Source organism: Artibeus jamaicensis, unplaced genomic scaffold (assembly GCF_021234435.1).
Source record: "Artibeus jamaicensis isolate MK-2021 breed Jamaican fruit bat unplaced genomic scaffold, CSHL_Jam_final scaffold_286, whole genome shotgun sequence".
Taxonomy (NCBI): domain Eukaryota; kingdom Metazoa; phylum Chordata; class Mammalia; order Chiroptera; family Phyllostomidae; genus Artibeus; species Artibeus jamaicensis.
The window spans coordinates 5,972,432-5,995,571 of record NW_026522034.1 but is presented as its reverse complement, the minus strand read 5'-3'; the positions used below and the strand labels follow the sequence as shown (position 1 = coordinate 5,995,571).

At 37.5% G+C, this 23,140-nt stretch overlaps 1 protein-coding gene across 8 annotated transcripts in view; it reads right to left on the bottom strand.

Annotated features, from left to right (window-relative positions):
- Positions 1 to 23,140, bottom strand: part of MYO9A (myosin IXA) — a 312,362-nt gene that overhangs the window by 39,101 nt on the left and 250,121 nt on the right. For all 8 annotated transcript variants that reach the window (XM_053656781.1, XM_053656780.1, XM_053656783.1 and 5 more), the window contains 2 exons: positions 19,540 to 19,651; positions 17,310 to 17,371 (listed from right to left, as the gene is read on the bottom strand). In XM_053656781.1, the coding sequence (XP_053512756.1) occupies positions 17,310 to 17,371; positions 19,540 to 19,651 (174 nt within the window). The remainder of the gene's footprint in view (positions 1 to 17,309; positions 17,372 to 19,539; positions 19,652 to 23,140) is intronic.

The following is a 23,140-nucleotide window of genomic DNA, read 5'->3' as shown; positions in this document are numbered from 1 at the left end:
TTTGATTCCATTTATTTCTCTTTATTATCTACCCTTTGCTGTCTTTGGGTTTAATATTGTTTCTAGTTTCTAAAGATGACAGTTGAGATCATTTCTATGATTTTATCTTTTCTAATGTATGATTTAAAGCATTAAATATTCCTCTAATTACAACTTTAGCTACAGCCATACTTCTGCTATGTCATAAGTTTGTTATCATTGAACTCAAAATATTTTTCATTTATATTATATCAGTAATTTAGAAGTATACTGCTTAATTTCCAAACATATGAGGATTGTCTACTTATATTTATATTGAGTTTTACATAAATTCAATTCTGCTCAGAAAATGTACTCAATATTTTTTTTTTAGTCTTTAAAAAGTTGATTTATTTCTGGTTTATTTTTTCTTTTTTGTTTAATTTAGTGGGGTGACACTGGTCAACAAATATTATATAGGTTTCGGGTGCACAGTTCCATAACACATCATGTGAACACTGTATTGGGTGTTCACCATCCTAAGTCAAGTCTCCTTCCATCACCATTTATCTCCTCGACCTCTCTCCCCAATCACACCCCACCCTCCCCTCCCATACCCCTCCCAAGGCTATCATCACACTGTTGTTTGTGTCCAGGAATTCTATCTTTTATTTTTTTTCATTCAATCCCTCTACCCCCCCCTCCCCTAATCCACGCCCCTAACCCCACTCCCAACAGTTGTCATTCTACTCTCTCTGAGTCTGTCTCTATTTTGCTTATTAGTGCATTTTGTTCATTGGACTCTTCATATGAGTGAAATCATACGTATTTCTTGGATTGGCTTACTTCATGTAGCATAATGCTCTACAGGTCCATCCATGGTGCTGCAAAAGAGAAGATTTCTTTCTTTTTATGGCCAAGTAGTATTCCACTGTACAAATGTACCACAACATTTTTATCCACTCATCTACTAATGGACACATGGGCTGCTTCCAAATCTTCCTCTCATAAATAACACTGCAGTGAACACAGTGGTGCATGTATTCTTCTGAATTAGTGCTTCAGGTTTCTTTGTATAAATTCCCAGAAGTGGAATTGCTGGGTCACAAGGCAGTTCCATTTTTAATTTTATGAGACAACTCCATACTGCTCTCCACAGTGGCTGCAAGAAAGTACATTCCCACCCACAGTGGACAAAGAGGGTTCCCCTATCTCCACATTCTTGCCAACACTCATTTATTTATTTATTGACAAAAGCCATTTTGACAGGTGTGAAGTGATATCTCACTATGGTTTTTAACTTGCATTTCTCTGATGATTTCACAGAATATCTTTTCATATATCTATTGGACATCAGTATGTCTTCTTTGGTGTCTACTCACGCCCTTTGCTAATTTTAAGATTATATTGTTTGTTGTTTTGGTGTTGAGCTTTTTAAGCTCTTTATAAATTTTGGTTATTAGACCCTTAATGGATGTTATCATTGGCAAATATGTCCTCCCAATCAGAAAGTTGTCTTTTTGTTTTGTTCATGCTTTCCTTTGCTGTGAAGAACATTTTACAATAATTTGATATTGTCCTATTTGTTTATTTTGTTTTGTTTTGTTTACCCTTGCGTGAGAAGGTATATCAGAAGGAAATATTGCTGTAACAAATGAGGTTTACTGCCTATGTTTTCATAGATTTTTATAGTTTTGAGTCTAACATTTAAGCCTTTAATTGATTTTGAATTTATTTTTGTATATGGTGTAATAAGATTGTCTAGTTTCATTTTTTACATGTATTTGTCCAATCTTCCCAATACTATATATTGATTAGACTATCTTTATTCCATGTATGTTTTTGCCTCCTTTGTCAAATATTTACTATAAAGACATAAGTTTATCTCAGGGCTTTTTATTCTGTTTTATTGATATGTACGTCTGTTTTTATGCTAGTACTATGCTGTTTTGATTACTATGGCTTTGTAGTATAGTTTGATATTAGCATAATTCCTCCGACTTTGTTCTTTTTCAAGATAGCTGTGGCTATTCAGGGTCTTTTGTAGATCCATTTAAAATTTTCGAATGTTTGTGATAGTTCTGTGAAATATGCATTGGTATCTTGATAGGAACTGCATTAAATCTATATTGGGCAGTATGCCCAATACATTTTAATGATGCTAATTCTTCCTATCTGTGAACATAGTATATACTTCCACTTACTTGTATCTTCTTCAATACCTTGTAATTTTCCAAGTACAGGTCTTTTTTTATATACTTGGTTAAATTTATTCCTAGGGATTTTATTCTTTTTGAAGCAATTGTGAATACAGGCTTTTTTCTTAGTTTCTCTTTCTGATACTTCATTATTGTTGTATAAGAATGCAACAGATCTCTGGATGTTTACTGTGTATCCTGCTACTTTACTGAATTCACTGATCAGTTCTAGCAGTTTTTTTGGTGGCATTTTAGGGCCTGTCTCAATGCAGTCTCTTGTCATCTGCAAATAACAGTTTTTCTTCCTTTCTAATCTTTTGTTTATTCTTCTTGTGGGATTGCTGTGACTAGGACTTCCAGTATGTTGAGTAAGATTGGTGAAAGTGTACATCCCTCTCTTGTTCACCATCTTATTCCATGTGCTCTTAATAAGACTGTATAGTCAGGCAGTTGTAGAATGTGAGGTTTATACATGAGAACTATGTCAAGTTTTTTAATCTTGTTTTTTATATTGCTTGCATCTTTAGTGAATTTTAAGACCTGTCAGGTGTTAAAGCTACAATAATTTTAAAGATGACATTTTTACATAGCTCCTTGAAGGGATGACATTTTCTCATTACAAAACATCTTTATCTGACATAATGTCTCTGTCCTAAAGCACACTTTCTCTCACAAACAAGGTAGCATTGAAATCTTTCAGTAGGTTTTAACCTAGTGTTTCAATTCAAAGTATGTGGTCAAAAAAAAAACCCCACCCCAAAGTATGTGCTCCATTAACAATTTCTCTTTTCAACATGCTGTTTATTATAGCCTTGTAAAAGTTTCCCTCTCTTTGTAAAAGTTTTTTTCAATTATAGGTGACACATAATATTATATTAGTTTTAGGTATATAACATAATATTTAGACATTTATACCATCTATGAAGTCTAGTATCTACCTGACACTACACATAGTTATTACAATATTGACTATACTCCCTATGATTACGGTTACATACCCATGACTGTTTTTATAATTGGCTATTTGTACAATATATTCCCTTTCCCTTTTCATCCATCAACCAACCTCCCTCCCATCTGGCAGCCATTAGAATGTTCTTTGTATCCATGAGTTTTTGTTTTGTTTATTCATTTGTTTTATCAACACCTAATGGTTAGTGATGCTTACTATCTTTTTGTGCATCTACTGGCTATCTGTATGACTTCATTAGAAAAATGTCTATTCAGTTTCCCTGCTCATTCTTTAATTAGATTGTTTTTATTTTGGTGTTAATTTTTATGAGTTCCTTATATAGTTTGGATAATAACCCCCTAGTCAGACAGATCACTGGAAAATATCTTCTCCCACTCAGTAGGTTATCTTTTCATTTTGCTGATGACTTCCTTTGCTGTGCAAAAATGTTTAAGATAGCTGTGGTCCCATTTGTTTTTTCTTCTGTCTCCCTTGACCAAAAAGATTTATCAGGAAAAAAAATTGCTAAGAGAAATGTCAGACATTTTACTGCCTATGTTTTCTTCTAGGAGTTTTATGGTTTTCAGTCTTACATGTAAGTCTTTAATCAGTTTTTGGGTTTATTCTTGTACATGGTGTAAAAAGATGGTCTAGTTTTATTTTGCATCTATCTGTCCACTTTTCCCTGCACCATTAATTAACAGACTGTCATTTTTAAAGTATATTTTATTAATTATGCTATGATAAAGGACAGAGCCTTAAGTATTCACCAGGTCGGGGCAACCCTCTTTGCTGTGTCGTGGTGCTGTCTGTGGGAGAGGGGTCAGAGAGGGAGCAATGCCACTTGCTCTGCTCTTGTCCCACTTTCTGTTACTTCCCTCACTTCCCACAAGTGGGTTGTGCTCCTTCAAATGCTGATTCGCAGGTAGGAGGGTTGGTGTACATTTTAGGATCCTGTGGGTCCTAAACACTGTCTTGTGAGGCTGGGGGTTTCTCCTGCAGCCACAACCTCTACAGATTTTTTTATAGCCTTGGGTTTTGAGTCTTTAGTATTCCAGGCTGACACCCCTGGTTTTGCGGTCTGTCTCACTTCCCTGTTGTTTCCCTGGGCTTTTATGCGTAAGAATGTGGGATTGACCACACAGTCCACCAGCTGCTGCCTTGCCCACCTGGTCCTCCAGCTGCTGCCTTGCCACTTGTCCTCTCCCTCTGGGCGCCTGTCTCTGCCCCTCCTACAGTGTGGGTGAATGTTTCTTTAACTCCTGACTGTTGGACTTCCATGAGAATGTTTTCCTGGCAGTTCTGATTGTTCTTTGTTTTTAAATGGGTTCTTATCTCTTTGTTTTTTGTTGTGTGAGGGAATGAAGCATTTCTCACTATGCCTCCATCTTGGCCACAACTCTGAATTAACTGTCTTTATCCCATTGTACATTCTTGCCTCCTTTGTCAAATATTAACTGACCATTCAAGTGTGGGTTTATTTCTGGGTCCTCTAATCTGTTCCATTGATCTATGTGTCTGTTTTTATGGCAGTACCATGCTTTTATAATTACTACAGTCTTGTGCATAGTTTGTTACAGGCAGCATAATACCTCCAACTTTCTTCTTGTTTCTTAAGATTGCTTTGGCTATCCAGGGTCTTTTGTGGTTCCGTATGAATTTTAGGATTATTTGTTTTAATTCTGTGAAAAATGCCACTAGTGTTTTTGATAGCATCTATAGTTACATTGCATCTATAGATTGCTTTGGTTTGTATGTATATTTTAATGATGTTAATTCTTCCTATCCATGAGCATTGTATATCCATCCATTTATTTGTATTTTCTTTCATTTCTTCCTTCAATGTCTTATACCTCCTGGGTTAAAGTTCTCTCTTGCATTTTCCCAAATGCTTTTCTTGCATCTACTGATATAACATGATTTTTTAAAATATATTTTATTGATTATGCCATTACAGTTGTTCCATTTCCCCCTTCACTCCCCTCCACCCTGCACACTCCCTCCCTTTAGTTTATGACCACGTATCTCAAGTTCTTTAGATTCTATATTTCCCCTACTATTCTTGCCCTCCCCCCTATCTATTTTCTACCTACCGTCTATGCTACTTATTTTCTGTACCTTCTCCCCCTTCTCCTTCTCCCACTCCCCTGTTGCTAACCCTCCATGTGATCTCCATTTCTATGGTTCCACTCCTGATCTACCTGTCCTCTCAGTTTGCTTTTGTTTTAGGTGTGGTTCTTAGTAACTGTGAGTTTGCTGTCCTTTCACTGTTCATCTTTTTTACCTTCTTCTTCTTAGATAAGTCCCTTTAACATTTCATATAATAAGGGCTTGGTGATGATGAACTCCTTGAATTTGATCTTATCTGAGAAGCACTTTATCTGTCCTTCCATTCTAAATGAAAGCTTTGCTGGATAGATCAATCTTGGATGTAGGTCTTTGGATTTCATGACTTGGAATACTTCTTTCCAGCCCCTTCTTGCCTATAAGGTCTCTTTTGAGAAATCTGCTGACAGTCTGATGGGAACTCCTTTGTAGGTGACTGTCCCCTTATCTCTTGCTGCTTCTAGAATTCTCTCCTTCATTTTAATCTTGCCTAATGTAATTATGACGTGCCTTGGTGTGTTCCTCCTTGGGTCCAACTTCTTTGGGACTCTCTGAGCTTCCTGGATTTCCTGGAAGTCTATTGCCTTTGCCAGATTAGGGAAGTTCTCCTTTATTATTTGTTCAAATAAGTTTTCCACTTGCTTTTTCTTTTCCTCTTCTGGTACCCCATATAATTCGGATGCTGGAGTGTTAAAGATGCCCTGGAGGTCCCTAAGCCTGTCCTCATTTTTTTGAATTCTTGTTTCTTCACATTTTTCTGTTTGGTCATTTTTTTTCTTCCTTCTGCTCCACTCCCTTGATTTGAGTCCCAGTTCCCTTTCCATCACTATTGGTTTCCTGTGCATTTTGCTTCATTTTACTTAGTGTAGCCTTCATCTGTTCCTCTAATTTGTGACTAACATCAATCAGTTCTGTGAGCATCCTGATCATCAGTGTTTTGAACTGTGCATCTGAAAGCTTGGCTATTTCTTGGTCATTTTGAGTTATCAGCTCTGGGGCTTTGAGTTTTTCTTGAGCCCTGTTTTGGTCTGTTCGTGCCTGTTACGTATGAGGAGCAGAGCCCTAGGTGTTCATAAGGGCAGGGCCACCCAGGTCACTGGGTTGTGATGCTGTGTGTGGGGGCAGGGTCGAAGAGGGCAATGGTGGTCCCCAGTGCTGCTTCCCACCGCTGGGGCCTGTGCAGTCTCTCTCACTCTCACTGCTAGCTCCATCGCTGGTTTATTTGCACATGCAAATGTGTGACCAGTCAGCCTGCCGCCTTGCGCCCTCACTGGGTCTGCCTGTTGCTACCCCACACCTGGGATCTGCCAACAGCTGCCTGCGCGCCTAGGTTGGGGGATCTTTCCTGCCCGACCCCACCCTGCTGCTGGCTCCACCCCTCTTACCAGTCTGGCTGAAAGGTTCGTTGTTCTTGGACTTCCGCATAGTTCAATTCTCTGTGTTTTGGCTGCATTTTTTGTTACTAAAACTTTGTTGTCTTTAAACTTGGTTGTGCAAGAAGGCACAATGTTTCCACCAACGCCTCCATCTTGGCGGAAGTCCTCTCAATGATACAACATGATTTTTATCCTTCACTTTATTTATGTGATACATATCATATTAATTGATTTGTAGATACTGAACCAAGCTTGCATCCTAGGAATAAATCCCACTTGATTATGGTGTATGATTTTTTCAATGTACTGGTGAATTCAGTATGCTTGCTAATATTTTCTTGAGGATTTCTGCATCTATGTTAATTGGGGATACTGACCTGACATTTTCTTTTTTTTGTAATGTCTTTGGTTTTGGAATCAGGGTAATGCAGACCACATAAAATGAGCTTGGGAGCCTTCCTCCTTTTCCAAGATTTTGGAATAGTTTGAGAAGGATAGGCATAAATTCTTCTTGAATGTTTGACAAAATTCACCTATGAAGTCACTTGGACAAGAACTTTTGTTTGTTGAGATTTTTTTGATTACTGATTTTATTTCATTATTTGTAATAGGTCTGCTCAGCGTTTCTGTTCTTGAAAGACTGTTCATTTCTAGCACTTTATCCATTCCTTCCTGGTTGTCCAATTCATTAGCACATAATTGTTTGTAGTACATTCATATGATCCTTTGTATTTTTGTGTTGTCTATTCCTTTATTTAAATTTTGAGTCATCTTTTTTTCGTTTTTTAATATATTTTATTGATTATGCCATTACAGTTGTTCCATTCCCCCCTTCATTCCCCTCCACCCTGCACACTCCCTCCCCCACCACTCCCCCCTTTAGTTTATGACTACCTATCTCAAGTTCTTTAGATTCTATACTTCCCATACTATTCTTACCCTCCCCCCTATCTATTTTCTACCTACCATCTATGCTACTTATTTTCTGTACCTTCTCCCCCCTTCTCCTTCTCCCACTCCCTTGTTGCTAACCCTCCATGTGATTTTCATTTCTATGGTTCACTCCTGATCTAGCTGTCCTCTTAATCTGCTTTTGTTTTAGGTGTGGTTCTTAATAACTGTGAGTTTGCTGTCCTTTCACTGTTCATCTTTTTTTACCTTCTTTTTCTTAGGTAAGTCCCTTTAACATTTCATATAATAAGGGCTTGGTGATGATGAACTCCTTGAATTTGATCTTATCTGAGAAGCACTTTATCTGTCCTTCCATTCTAAATGAAAGCTTTGCTGGATAGATCAATCTTGGATGTAGGTCTTTGGATTTCATGACTTGGAATACTTCTTTCCAGCCCCTTCTTGCCTATAAGGTCTCTTTTGAGAAATCTGCTGACAGTCTGATGGGAACTCCTTTGTAGGTGACTGTCCCCTTATCTCTTGCTGCTTCTAGAATTCTCTCCTTCATTTTAATCTTGGCTAATGTAATGATGATGTGCCTTGGTGTGTTTCTTCTTGGGTCCAACTCCTCTGGAACTCTCTGAGCTTCCTGGATTTCCTGGAAGTCTATTTCCTTTGCCAGATTGGGGGAATTCTTTTTATTATTTGTTCAAATAAGTTTTACACTCATGGCTGTTCTTCTTCCCCTTCTGGTACCCCATATAATTCGGACTTTGGAGTGTTAAAGATGTCCTGGAGGTTCCTAGGCCTGTCCTCATTTTTTTGAATTCTTGTTTCTTCATCCTTTTCTGTTTGGTCATTTCTTTCCTCTTTCTGGTTCACTCCATTACTATTGGTTTCCTGTGCATTTCCAATCATTTCAATTAGTTTAGCCTTCATATGTTCCTGTAATTTGTGACTAAAATCAACCAGTTCTGTGAGCATCCTGATCACCAGTGTTTTGAACTGTGCATCTGAAAGCTTGGCTATTTCTTCATCTCTTAGATTTATTGGCTCTGGGGCTCTGAGTTGTTTTTGAGCCCTGAGTTGTTTTGATCTGTTCGTGCCTGTTACGTATAGGGAGCGGAGCCCTAGGTGTTCACCGGGGTGGGGCCACCCAGGTCGCTGGTTTGTGATGCTGTATGTGGGGGCGGGTCAGAGAGGGACAATGGCGGTTCCCTCTGCCGCTTTCCGCCACTGGGGCCTGCCCGATCCATCTCACCACTCACTCCTTCACCGGTTTATCAGTTTGGCTGAAGGGTTCATTGTTGTCAGACTTCCGTGTAGTTCAATTTTCTGTATTTTGGCTGTGTTTTTGTTGCTAAAACTTTGTTGGTTTTAAACTTGGTTGTGTGAGGAGACACAGTGCTTCCACCTACACCTCCATCTTGGTGGAAGTTCTCAGTCATCTTTTTTTTTTTTGATAAGTCTAATTAAGGGATTATCAGGTTTGTTTATCTTTTCAAAGAAGAAGCTCTTGGTTTCACTGTTTTTACCTATTGTCTTATTAGACTCTTTCCTGTTTATTTCCATTCTGATCTTTATTACTTCATTCCTTTCTACTCACTTTGGGGTTTGTTTATTCTCCTTTTCCTAATTTTTTTAAGTATAAGGTTATATTGTTTATTTGAAACTTCTTTTGTTTTTTTTTTAAAGATTTTATGTATTTATTTTTAGACATACAGGAAGAGAGGGAGAGAAACATCAATGTGTGGTTGCCTCCTGCACAGCCCCCATTGGGGAACCCGGCCTGCAACCCAGGCATGTGCCCCAACTGGGAATCAAACCCATGACTCTTTGCTTCACAGGCCCGTGCTCAATCCACTGAGCCACACCAGCTGGGGCTGAAACTTGTTTTGTTTCTTGAGGTAGGCCTGCATGACTATGAATTTCCCTCTTAGAAATGTTTGCCTGGAACTCAAGTGGTAAGATCTGCCCTAGCCCCTGACTGACCATGTGAGTATTGTGGAATCCAAAGATGAGATACTGCCCACTGTCTTGGAATAGAAGGGTGGGAAGCCAAAGCTGCCTACCATGGCCCAGGTAGTACCAACAACTACCCCAGCTATTCTGTCATTTCCATTTGCATGAAATCTCTTCCTCCATCCCTGTACTTTGTGTGTGTCTTTTGATATTTAATGGATCTCTTATAGACAGTGTATATATCGATTCTGTTTTCGTATCCATTCACCTGCCTCCTGATTAGAGCATTTAATCCATTTATATTTAAAGTGATTACTGATAGGTATAGAGTTATTATTATCATTTTATTCATATTTCTTAAGTTCTTAAAGAAGTCCCTTTAACATGTCTAGTAATAATGGCTTGGTGGTAATGAATTCCCTCAGCTTTTTCATATCTGGAAGGTCTTCTCTCCATCTCCTTTGATACTAAATGATAGCTTCGCTTGGTAGAGTAATCTTAGTTGTAAAGTCTTGCTTTTCATCATTTTGAATATTTCATGCTAATCCTTTCTGTCCTGCATCGTTTTGTTGAGAAATAAGCTGACAGTCTTATGTGAACTCTCTTATAGGTAACTAGTTTTCCTTGCTGCTTTTAAGATTCTCTTTGTCATTACCTTTGGCATTTTAACTATATGTGTCCTGGTGTGGGCCTCTTTGGGTTCATCTTGTTTGGGGTTTTCTGTGCTTCCTAGACTTCTTTGTCTATTTCCTTCACCAGGACAGTGAAGTTTTCCAACATTATTACTTCAAATAGGTTCTCTCTTCCTTGCTCTCTTCTTTTGTTAAATATTGGACCAATTGTCCCACAGGTCCCTCATCTAACCTCATATTTTAAATTTATTTTTCCTTTTTGCTGTTCTGCTTTGGTGTTTTCTGCTATCCCATTTTCTAATCACTAATTCAATCCTCTGCTTCATGTAATCTAATGTTGATTCTCTCTAATATATTCATTTTAGTTATTATATTCTTCATTTCTGGTACTTTATGTTTTCTATTCATCTTTATGTTTCTTATCTCTCTGTTGTTCTCTAGTTGTTCACATACTCTTCCCCTGTGCTCACTGAGCATCATAAACAGTATTTTGAACTCTGTATCTGGTAGAATGCTTGCTGCATTTCATTTACTTTTTTCTGCTTTTTCCTGTCCTGTTCTGTCACCTGGGATATGTTTTCTTGTGTGCTGATTTTGGCTGCCTTACGATGTTTCTTTCTATATATTAGATAGATCTGCTATGTCTCTTAGTCTTGGCAGAGTGTCCTGTGGATCCCAGTGGTGCAGTCTCCCTGGTCACCTTAGCTGGATGTTCCAGGGGTGGTCCATGTGCCCTCCTTTTGCATTTGAGTCTTGATTACCGCTGTGACAACAATGGGAGGGATTAACCCTCAGTTTGAATGGCTGTGAGGAATGGCCTTGACTACAGTGGAGGAGCTGTTGTGGAGGGGCTAACCTCACAGAATGGGATTAGCTTGAGATAGGTTGACTAGTCCACCCTTTGAGTGTGTTGTTTGTAAAGGTGGTTGGACAGTGCTGTTGTGTGGTCTGAAGCTAGCCACTGAGTATATTGGTTCTGGGGCCTCTTAGGAGGGCCCTGGTGCAGGCCAAGATCAGCCACTGCTTATGCCCAGCCCAGTGTCTCCTGGTAGGAGCTACAAAGTGTTCTGTGTTTGGTTGCCACTTGTGCTTAGCTTGGAGGTGCCTCTGAGAGGCTAAGCTGCAAAGTGAGACAGGCTGCCACTAGTGCCAGACTTGGAGCTGTTTAGCAAGAGGTATGGGCACACTGAGGCCAAATGCTCCTTCTTTGGGGTCTATAAACCTTTCAGAGATTTTATGGAAGTCCACAGTGCTAGCCAGACAGGCTGTTTGCGTGGGTCATGGCTAAAAGAGGTTCTAATAGTTCCTTTAGTTGGTGGTTGGAGTATTGCACTGCAAGGGTGAAGTGAATGGTGTTAGGCAGGTTAATGGAGCATTCACATGGCACCTGCCAGCACCTGCAGGCTGGGTACGGGGGAGAGGGCTCAACAAAGGGACAGTGGTGACTACTATCCAACACTCAATCTTAGAGACAACTGCCTTATCAACCCTCACTCTGAAGTTAGTCAATTCAGTTCCTTTCTGAGTTTCCCTGGCACTTTTCAAGCTGATGCCCCTGTGCTGGAGCTCAGAATGAGCGAGTTTGTGAGTGACAGTCTGTGTGTGGTCCCTTTAAGTCCTACGATGCTGAGCTCTCAATCTTACTCAGAGCTGCAATACCCATTGGTTTCACAGCCAAAAGTTACGATGACTCCTCCTTCTGGCACTGGAGCCCTGGGCTGGGGAACTGGATGTGGGGCTAGAGTTGGACCTCTACAGCCAAGATATCCCTCTCATTTCCTAACTGCAACACCACAGGTATAAGACATGTCCATGCCTATCAGTCTTGATATAGCTTCTTCTTTATACCTTAGGGGAATTCTGTTTAGTTAGACTTCAGGCAGTTCTCAGTAATAACTGTTCTAGAATTCAGCTGTAATTATGATGATCATGGGAGGAGGTGAGCACACCATTCACCTTCTCTACCATCTTAACCAGAAGTCTCCTTGGTCTATTAATATTTAATGTAATCGCCAACATACTTGGACTCATCTCTGCCTATCCACAATTTTTTTCTTTGTCTGACCTGATCTATATTTCTGTTTCTCTCATTTCTGGTCTTTTTAAAATTGATCAAGTACCTTTTATTTTTGTATTTTATCATCTCTGTTTTTAAGCTGTATATTCATTTGCTATTCTTTAGGTGGCTACTTAAAAGACTACAAAAAATATCCATAACATTCAAGCCTAATATATTTTTAGGACTTTTACCACTTTCCAGATAACCCAGGGAGCCCAGAATAGTTTAAGTCCATTTACCCAACAACATTTCTGTTGTTTTCAGGCACTTTAATTCTCTTTATATTTTAAGCCCCACAAGATATTATTATTGTGTTTTTAGTAATATTCATTTATATTACATTTATTATTTCCTACTTCCATTGCTCTTCATTCCTTCCTGTATTTCTGTTTCCAGCTGAGATAACTTCCCTTCTACCTGGAGAACCGCCTTTAGTATATCTTTTAGTGCAGGTCTGCTGGTGACAAATTCTCAGTTTTTGTTCATCTAGAAATGTCTTCACATCATTTTCACTTTTGAAGATCACTGTCACTGGGTACAGAATTTTGGGTTACCTTTGTTTTCTTGTAACACTTAAAATATGCTAAGTCTTTGGCTTCCATTATGTTAGTTGAGAAGTCAGTTGTCAGTCTTTTCATTGCTCAATTGGGTAATGTTTATTTTTTCCCCCTCTTACTGCTTTTAAGAAATTTTCTCTTTCTTTCACTTACAGCACTGGGCATCTGGTATGGTTTTCTTTATATTTATTCCAATTTAGGTTGAAAATGGTTCACAGACCTCTGATTTGATGTGTTGCACATTATCCCTTTCTTCCTGGACTGAAATCAGACATTTAAGAACCTTTCACCCTTCCCCACATCTTTGGTTTTGATTTCCATATTTACCCATCCTTCTTGCCCTCCATGCTTGGATAGTTCTACTGACCTACCTATCAGTTTTTTTACCTTTTCTTCTCCTATGGCTAACATGCTTTTATTTTTCTACTTTTTAAAATAATATTTTATTGATTATGCTATTACAGTTTTCCCAAATTTTCCCCCTTAGCTTCCCTCCACCCCGCATACCACACTTCCTCAGGCAAGCCCCCTACCACTGTTCAGATCCATGGGTCATGTGTGTAAGTTCTTTGGCTACTCCATTTCCTATACTGTACTTTATTTCCCCAGGGCTGTTCTGTAACTATCTATTTGTACTTCTTGGAGTGAGATGTGCTGCCACTGTGCCAGGAGGTCACTATTTGTACTTCTTAATCCCCCACCCCACTAACATAGGGCAACCATCAAAAAGTTCTCCATATCCATGATTCTGTCTCTGTTCTTCTTATTTGCTTAGTTTGTTTTTTTTAGATTCAATTGTTGATAAATACGTATTTTTTGCCATTTTATCGTTCACAGTTTTGATCTTCTTTTCCTTAAATAAGTCCCTTTAACAATTCATATAATAATGGTTTCATGATGATAAACTCCTTTAGTTTTTCCCTTGTCTGGGAAGGTTTTTATCTGCCCTTTGATTCTAAATGATATTTTTGCTGGGCAGAGCAATCTTGGCAGTAGGTCCATGCTTTTCATGACTTTGAATATTTCTTACCAATCCCTTCTAGCCTGCAATTTTTTTCAAGAAACCAGCTGACAGTCTTATGGGAACTCCCCTGCAGATAACTAACTTCTTTTCGCTTGCTGTTTTTAACATTCTATCTTTAACCTTTGACACTTTAATGATATATCTTAGAGTGGGCCTCTTTGCATCTGTCTTGTTTGGTACTCTGTGCTTCCTGAACTTGCATGTCTAATTCCTTCAGCAAAATTGGGAAGTTTTCTTTCATTATTTTTTCAAATAGATTTCCAATTTCATGTTCTTTCTCCTCTTCTTCTGGCACCCCTATGATGCAAATGTTGTTATGCTTGAAGTTGTCCCAGAGGCTGCTTATACTATCCTCATTTGGGGGGATTCTTTTTCCTTCTTGTTGTTCTAATTGGTGGTTTTTTGCTTCCTTAAGTACCAAATCATTAATTTGATTCTTGGCTTCATCCATTCTACTACTATTTCCCTGTAAATTGTTCTTTATATCAATCAGTGTATCCTCATTTTTGACTGGATCTTTTTTTATGCTGCTGAGATCCTCACTTAGTTCCGTGAGCATCCTTATAACTAGTGTTTTGAATTTGGCATCAGATAGATTGCTTATCTCCATTTTGCTTAGATGTTTTTCCGGAGTTTGGATCTGTCCTTTCATTTGGGCCATGTTTGTCTCCTCATTTTGGCAGCCTCCCTGTGTTTGTTTCTATGTATTAGTTAGAGCTGCTCTGACTTCATGTCTTGGTAGTGTAGCCTAAAGTAGTAGGTGTCCTGTGGGGCCCAGTGGCACAGCCTCCCCTATTACCCAAACTGGTACTCGAGCTGTGCCCTTAGTGTGGTCTGAATACACTTTCCTCTTGAAGATGAGCCTTGGTTGCTGTTGGCACATCAATGGAAGGGGTTTACTAACCTGCAGGCCAGTTAGCAGTTAGCAGTCCTGCAAGCCAGGACTGGCAATGACCACTGACCACCAACCCCTGGCCTCTGGGGAGGATCAGCTGTACAGGCCAATGTCAGATCTCACCTCTATTTTGCCCATGGCTATAACAAAATCTGAGTTATAACACAATCTGAGATGGCTGTTACTTGTGCTGGGCTTAGGGATTCCCAGGTAAAGCCAAACTGTGAATCTACACTGACTGCTGCTAGTGCTGTTGCTTGTTTGATAGAATTTAGGAAGCTGTGGAGCATGAGCCAAACCAGCCATTCATAAGGCAAAGCAGCTTGGGTAGGCTGGTAAGTTGGGTGGGGCAGAGTCCCTGGGCAGCTCCAAGGTGAGCCAAACAGATCTCCACCTTATCAGGTCTGTTTGGGGGGAGGGGGGGTTGGTTTAGAAAAAGGACAATGGCCTCTGCTCCCTTTGATGACAGACACTTCAGTTGCTGTGTGTATACCACTGGTGCTGCCAGAAGTTGTGGGGACTTATCTTCCTGGCACTGGAATCCTAGGCTGGGGGACCTGGTATGTGGCCGGGACTCCTTATTCCCAAAATACCCCTCCCAAATTTTTATCCACCACATGTAGGTATGGGAACAGCCCATTCCAAATCTTCATCCCTCCTATACCAGTCTGGATGGATGGTTTCTTTCATTTCATATTTATCAGACTTCCACTCGACTTCTGATGCTTCTGAGTTATGATTGCTCTACATTTAGTTACAATTTTGATGTGGTTATTTGCATAGGTGAGCCATGCCTGCCTATGCCACCATCTTGGAGTTGATTTCCTTAAATCAGCCAACATGCTTTTAAACCTATCTTTTGAGTTTTATAAATTGGGTTGCATTTTTTATTTTTAGAATTTCCATTTGAATAAATATACATTTACATGAATTTTTTCATTTTCTAATAGACAATAAATTTTTTAAATCTTTTAATGTATTATCTGAACATACTAATCAAAAAAATTTAGGTACATGTCTGACACTTCAGTAATTGGATCATCTATGAGTCTACTGATATTGCCTATTTGTTTTGTTCTTAGTCTCATATTATTTATGAACAAATTGCAAAGGCTTGGATGATATTATCTCTGGAGAAAATTCACTCTGGTAGGTAGTTAGAATAAGGAACAGATCAGATCATCTTCATCCAATCAAGAATAGCATGGCCCTGATTGGTATGGCTCATCATCTTGCAGACCACAAGGTTGTGGTTCAATTCCCACTGGGTCTGATAGCAAGTCAGGGTGTACACAAGAAAGCAACCAATTGATGTTTCTCTCTCACATCAATATTTCTCTCTTTCTCCCTTCCCCTCTCTCTAAAAGCAATGAAAATAATGTCCTTAGTTGAAATTTTTTTAAAAAACTTGTTTTCAGCTTTTATAAAGTTCAGTCTATCAATGGTCTACCCCCCTTTCCTAGAGTATAGCTCTTCAGAGATGTTAGTGAAAGTTTTAGAGTATTGACTAGGTTCCCACTTTGAAGGTGGATAATAAAACCTCAATTTTTCTTTTCTTCGACTGGAAAACCCCCTCTAATCTGCTCTTCTATTTAGCTCCTTAGCCCTTTGTCCTATGCAACTTAATTTAGAAAATACCTTGAGAGAAAACTGATTTTCAGGCTCACTTCTCTGTCTGGATCATGGTCCTTCAACTTCTGACAATCCAAGACTCCAAATTTTGTTTTTATAGCCCTATGACATTTCTAAAAACTTTGCTCACTTCTCTGATTCTTAAATATGGCCCTATGCCTATGAAGAGAAAAACACCTCGTAGGTACAGATTTACCACTCCACAACTCTCTTCTCTCCAGGATCTAGGCCCCTAAAGTCCAGTTTGCCTGAGCAGTTTTCTGATGTTTCACAACAGATGTTTTCAGTTGTTCTCAGCATGGACATTAGTGTGCCACAAGCTACTCCATCTCAGCTGGAAGCAAATGTCCCACCTACATTGTATTTTAATCCTCGAATGAAATTTTCCTTTGTCCTTTGCCATGATTTGTCTATGAATTTGGAACAGCTGCAAATTCTATGCATACATTACAAACAACATGCACACACATTTATAGTTCAGATTTTCATAGTACTGTTACAGTCATCTGTATGTGACTAATAAGTGTGAAAATGTGATTATACATCAATAAAAGCCTGAAATCTTTCAAAAATGGTTGCATCCTTAAGCATGAAATACCAAAGTACATGTAGTGTCTTTTAGTTCTCTGTGATTCACAAGTAGAAAGTATGTAAAAATACCAACTATGTGGTAAATCTTGATGTTTAGGTTAAAATCTTTAATTGTAAAGATTTCACTTTCAAGATAGTTCCTAGGAAGACTTATGAGTATTTAATGAAGTAGGAAACCTTTCAAAGTAGTATTTTAATAAATTGTTGGGGAAACAGTTTAGTAGCTTCCATGTAATAAAGGTAAATACAGTTCTAGGAAAATCAATCCAGCTGCATAGACAGATGTACATGTACATCTCTTTATATGTACATACTAGTTCATGACATAAAATGTATTTCTTAATGAGATTTGTGGTCAAATGTTTGAAAACCACTGCTCTATAAAACTATCAAAGAGTCCTTGATTTCTTTCCATGAGGCACAAAAAAACCCAACAATATATGTTAATTATTACTCATTGGTAATTAATTTCTTACCTTTTTAGAACACTTGGCTGTGGTTTTCAGACAGCATTTCTTATGGCAAGCATACTTGCACACTGAAAAACAGATTAAAATGTAGAATTTATAGAAGTCTATACATCAATGATAAGAAATTTAAAAGTTTGTTTATTTTGTGTATAATTTTCTTTAAATCTAAGACTGCTATAATGACATATATATACTTTGTACAATACCAGAAAGAAAAAAATTTAACCCATTCTTTATCAATTTAATTTACTTATTTGACCTATTCTACCTGGAAATATAAAGTTGAAAAACATGCCTAAAATTTCTAACCAATGTTTATAAATATTTTTTATTTTTTCAAGACTGCTCAACCTTTCTCCCTACTCCTTCATATTCCAGTAGAATATTTATTTATATTTGTGGTTTGATTCACAAATTAGTGTTCATGTTCCCCTCATACACTTGCTCTACCATCTGCTAAAATGCCAGAAATACCTTTTAGGAATCATTCCAATGGGCAAGAAAGGCATTACTACCAAAGAGCCTTAATGAAATAAAAAGTTAAACAGTACATTAAGTTATAAGAAAGGTCTTATTTATTTTTATAGAAGGTCCAGAACAGAGCTCTAAAGAACCAAAACATAGTATGTGTTTGGGAAGATAAGATAAAAGGTTCACAGAAGAAATAAAGTCTTAGAGCAGATGATAACAGGGTGCCCAGGCAGTTGGGAAGAGGCACTCTAAGAGGAGGTATTGAGAACACACTGGACTATGTCATTTTGCTATATAAGATCTGGTGCCCGCATATCAACAAGTGAGTATCCTTGCCCTTCTATAGTAAACCTAAGGGGTTTTCAAGGCCAAGATCAAGTAGAGGAGGCTATCACTGTACTGATGAAATCACCAGTACAGGCACAAAGAAAGTTAGTAATTCTACTAAGAAATCAAACCTAAAAAAAGAGAAAAACAGATTATACATTAAATCATAGTAGGACCAAAAAAAAAAAATCAAACCAACCCACCAAAGTAATAAAAAAGCAGATTCTTTACATTTTCAGTTTCAAATCACAAAGAAAATTACACCAAACTAACAGGAGTCAAACTAACATTAAACGGTCATTATAACATTTTAAACTGCTGATAACAAAAGAAAAACAATTGAATAAGTGAGCTTATCCAGCAACAGTGGTGATTTGGCTATGGTGAACAGGACTTTTCTTCTTGCCATAGTAGGTCCAGCTCTCCCTAATGTTTCATCATTCAGTTCTAGCCCACCAGCAAATAGGCCCTGACAGAATGACTGACAGCACCAGAGGAGATCCATGGGATGACAGGAATGGAAAAAGTTCCTCTGTAAACCAGAACCAAGTTGACTTGCAAGAAGTCGCTAATCTCATTCTAGGATTTATATGATTCTGATGAAAGGATTACAACAGGGTCAAAAAGGTACCTTTTTGGTTTTAATCTAAGAATTCATTCGTTAATTAACCCATTAAGCCCTAGCTGGTGTGGCTCAGTGGCTTGAGTGCCAGCCTGTAAACCAGATGGTTGCTGGTTATTCCCCATCTAGGGCACATGCCTGGGTTGTAGGCCAAGTACCCAGTAGGAGGTGTACAAGAGGCAACTACACATTGATGTTTCTTTCCCTCTCTTTCTCCCTTCCTTCCCCTCTTTAAAAATAAATAAATACAATTTAAGAAAATTAATTCATTCATCTACGGGTCCATCTACCCGACAAATAGTTATTAAAACTTACATTTCCAGAACAGTTCTAGGCACTGGTGATACAGAAAAGACAGGTAAGTTTCCCAACCTTATAGAGCATACATCCTACTGGGACAAACTTACTAACAAGAAGACAAATGAATACTTGAGTGGTTAGTAAGTGCTATGAAGACTTTTAAAGCTGAGTAGGGATGACAGAGAATTAGAGGAAAGGATGGCATTTTGTGTAGGAGAGTAAGAAAAGAGTTCTCTAAGAAGTAACATTTGAGTAGAGACATGAATAAACTGAAATAGTAAGTCCTACCAACATGTGGAAGAAAAGCATTTCGGATAGAGTGAGATGCAAACACAGTGACTAAAAAACATCAAAATATCTGGTTTGACTACCAGGAGTAGGTGAAAGAAAGTAGTGAGAGGTGAGGTTAAAGAATTAGGAAGTATTTATCCTTTATATTAAAGAAGAAATAAGAAAACTTAGAGAAATAGAAATGTCAAGTAATTTAAAAAATCCTCAAAGATCTCTTATACTTACATTTGCAAACAGAGGCTCGGTCCATTATCCATATCAAAGAAGAACAGTATTCACAGTATGTAGGAATGCTATACTGAGTGGCCTTAAAGATGTGACCATTGTGCTCTTCCACCTGAATGAAAAAAAATATGGCTATTTATGTTAACACCAACAGGAAATGGTGCCCTAACATGGTCAGCCAATGGGAAATACTTCGATCACTTGTTAAGTCCTTTTGAGTGCTTATTCCAGAAGGAAAATTATGATCTCCTAAGGAATAAAATAAAAATAAAATATGTGTTCCCTGCTTTCAAAAAGCTAACAATTTAGGGGAGAAACAAGACCAAGTTATATGAAAGCCAGAGAACAATGCTACAAACACATTAAGAGTGGCCTTATGTGAGTCTAATGTGCATGTTAAATTAAAAACAGTTCCTAAATCTTTTTGTCAACTCCAAAAACCTTTTACACTTTTGAAAATTATTAATGACCTCAAAGAGCTTTTAATATAAGTTGTACTTACTGACATTTGCTATATTAAAATTAAAACTGAAAAAATTTTAAGTATTTATCCAATTGATTTAAAATTAACACTAAACATATTATGTGGTAACATTTTTTAACGAAAAACAACTGTATCTTTAAAACAAAAAAAAGTAATGACAAAGGGGTATTGTTTCAACTTTTTGTAGATGTCTTTAATGTCTGGCTTCATGAAAGACACCTGAATTCTCATAGTCCCTTCTTTATTCAACCTGTTAACAGGTGTAGTTTATTTTGAAAGGTATGAAGAAAATTCAGGTTCACACAGATATGAAACTGAAAAAGATGGAAGAATAATTTGCCTTTTCAGATGGTACTATATCAAATCTCTACAAATGACAACTCAGGGGTTAATTGAAATAAGAATCTAAAACCACACCAATGAACTCTTTATGCTTTGTAATATTAAAATGCATTTTCCTGGGCTTCATTAAAATTTATAACTTTTACTTAAAAGTACCATTAAGAAAATAAAAAGATCAGCCACAGACTTGTAGAAAATACGGTATTTGCAAATTGCATATCTGATAAAGGACTTCTATCTAGAATATATGAAGTACTGTTACAACTCGGTAAGAAAATGATTCAATTTAAAAATGGGCAAAATACTGAATAAACAGTCCATTAAAGAAATACGAATGGCCAATAGGCACATGAAAAGATGATTAAAATCATTAGTCATCAGGGAAATGCAAATTAAAGCCACAGTGAGATACTGCTTTGCCCTCACTAGGATGGCTACCAGTTAAGAAGACAGAAACAACTGTTAGTAAGGATGTGGAGCAACTGAAACCCTCAGATATTTCGGTTGGGACTAGAAAATGGTACAGTCACTTGGAAACGGTTTGGCAATTTTTAAAAATATTCAACACAGAGTTTTCATATGACCTAGAAATTCTACTCTTACATTTATACCCAAGAGAACTGAAAACGTATGTTCACACAAAAACCTGTACACAAATAGTCACAGCAGCATTATTCATAATACTCCCAAAGCAGAAACAACCCAAATAACCAACAAATGATAAAAGGATAAATACAGTGTTGTATATCCATACAATAGAATAGTATTTCAGCACTAAAAACCACCAAACTATTGATATGCATAACTTGAATGAACCCAAAAAACATTATGCTAAGTCGTACACTGTATGATTCCATTTATTTGAAATGTCCAGAAAATATTACATAAAAACTAAAAATATATTAGTGATTTCCTGGAACTGGGAATGGTAAAGGACAATGACTGCAAATTGGCATAATAATCCTCTTGGGGTAATGTAAATGTTCTAAAATCGGATTGAGGTCATGGTTACAGCTACATAAATTTACTGAAAATCACTGAACTCTGAAGGAATAAATTACATTGTAATTAAATTTACCTCAAAAAGCTCTTTTAAAAAACATTTTGCTCTATCCTGCACTTTAGATGGACATTCTACCTACACGTGATTCTCTAGTACTATGCCCCAGTGATGTGGAGAATGTTGATTCACGGAGTTGTGCAGCCCTCCTGAATGTTGACACATCTTATTACACACTATCAAAAGTCATATTTCTTCATACTATCAACAATTTCATTAGAAAATTCTTTACTGGAAAACTGTCATACTCACAATGGCAAATAAAGTTTTCCACAATTCTAATTTTTGCTTGAAAGCTCAAACTTTACCACTGATAATACTGTCAGGTGTTTTCTTTGAAGTGACAGGGTCACTTTGTTCATTTTCAGAAAATGTCTGCCAAATTAAGTCTACCTAGGCACAGTTTGTTAATAAAGTAAAAGTGATTTCTCTAAAAAAATAGTATCTGGAGACACATGTTGACATAAAAAGTTGTACACAGATGTTTCTAGTAGCATTACTCATACTAAGTACAAAGTGGAAAAATCTAAAAGTCCATAAACTGATGAATGGATAAATAAAATGTAGTATAATCTATACAATGGAATATAATTTGGCTATGAGAAGGAATCAAATACCATACATGCTACAATATCCATGAATATTGAAAATACTACACTAAGTGAAAGGTGGACACAAAAGGCCAATACTGTATGATTTTTTTAATCAATATGAAATGTCCACAATAGGCAAATCCACAGAAAGTAAATTAGTGCTTGCCAGAGTTGGGGGAAGACAGAATGGGGAGTGACTTCCCAGTGGTGATAGTTACACAACATAGTGAACATATCATGTGCTGCTTAAGATAGAGATGCATTCTGAGAAACGCATTGTTGGGTGATTTTGTCATTGAGTGAACATCATAGAATGCACTTATGCAAACCTAAATGGAACAGAATACTACATGCATAGGCTATATGATACAGCTTACTGCTCCTAGGCTACAAACCTATTCAGCATGTTACTGTACTGAATACTGTATGCTATTGTTACACAATGTTAAATATTTACATACATGAACATACATAAATATGGAAAAGGCATTGTAATAATATAGTATAAAAGATAAGAAATGGTATAACATTTTGGCGGGGTTGCTCAGTTGGTTGGAGTGTCGTACCATACACCAAAAGTTGCAGGTTTGATTCCCGGTCAGGGCACCTATGTGAGTTCGATCCCCAGTTGGGGTACGTATGGGAGGCAACCAATCAATGTTTCTCTCTCTGTCTCTCTCCCCACCCTCCAGTTCCTCTCTCTCTAAAAAGAATCAATAAACACATCCTCCGGTGAGAATTAAAAAAGAAGAAGAAATAGTACACCTGTATAAGGCACTTACCATGAATGGAGCTTGCTGGACGAGAAGTTTTCTAGGTGAATCAGTGAGTGAGTGGTGAGTGATGTGAAAACCTAGGACTCTACTGTGTACTACCATAGACTTTATAAACCCTGTACACGTAGGCTGCACCGAATTTATAAAACATCATGAGATCAGTCAAGCATGAAGGACATGATGCAATCAAGACACATGGGAAACACAAGTGTAAGAATCACAGCATACTGTTTCACAGCAAACATTTTTCTGCATGAGTAGAGAGTATTTACTCTAAAACAAAATAAAGAATATTTACTATACTATATTCTTTATTGTTATTTTATTTATTTATTTATTTATTTAT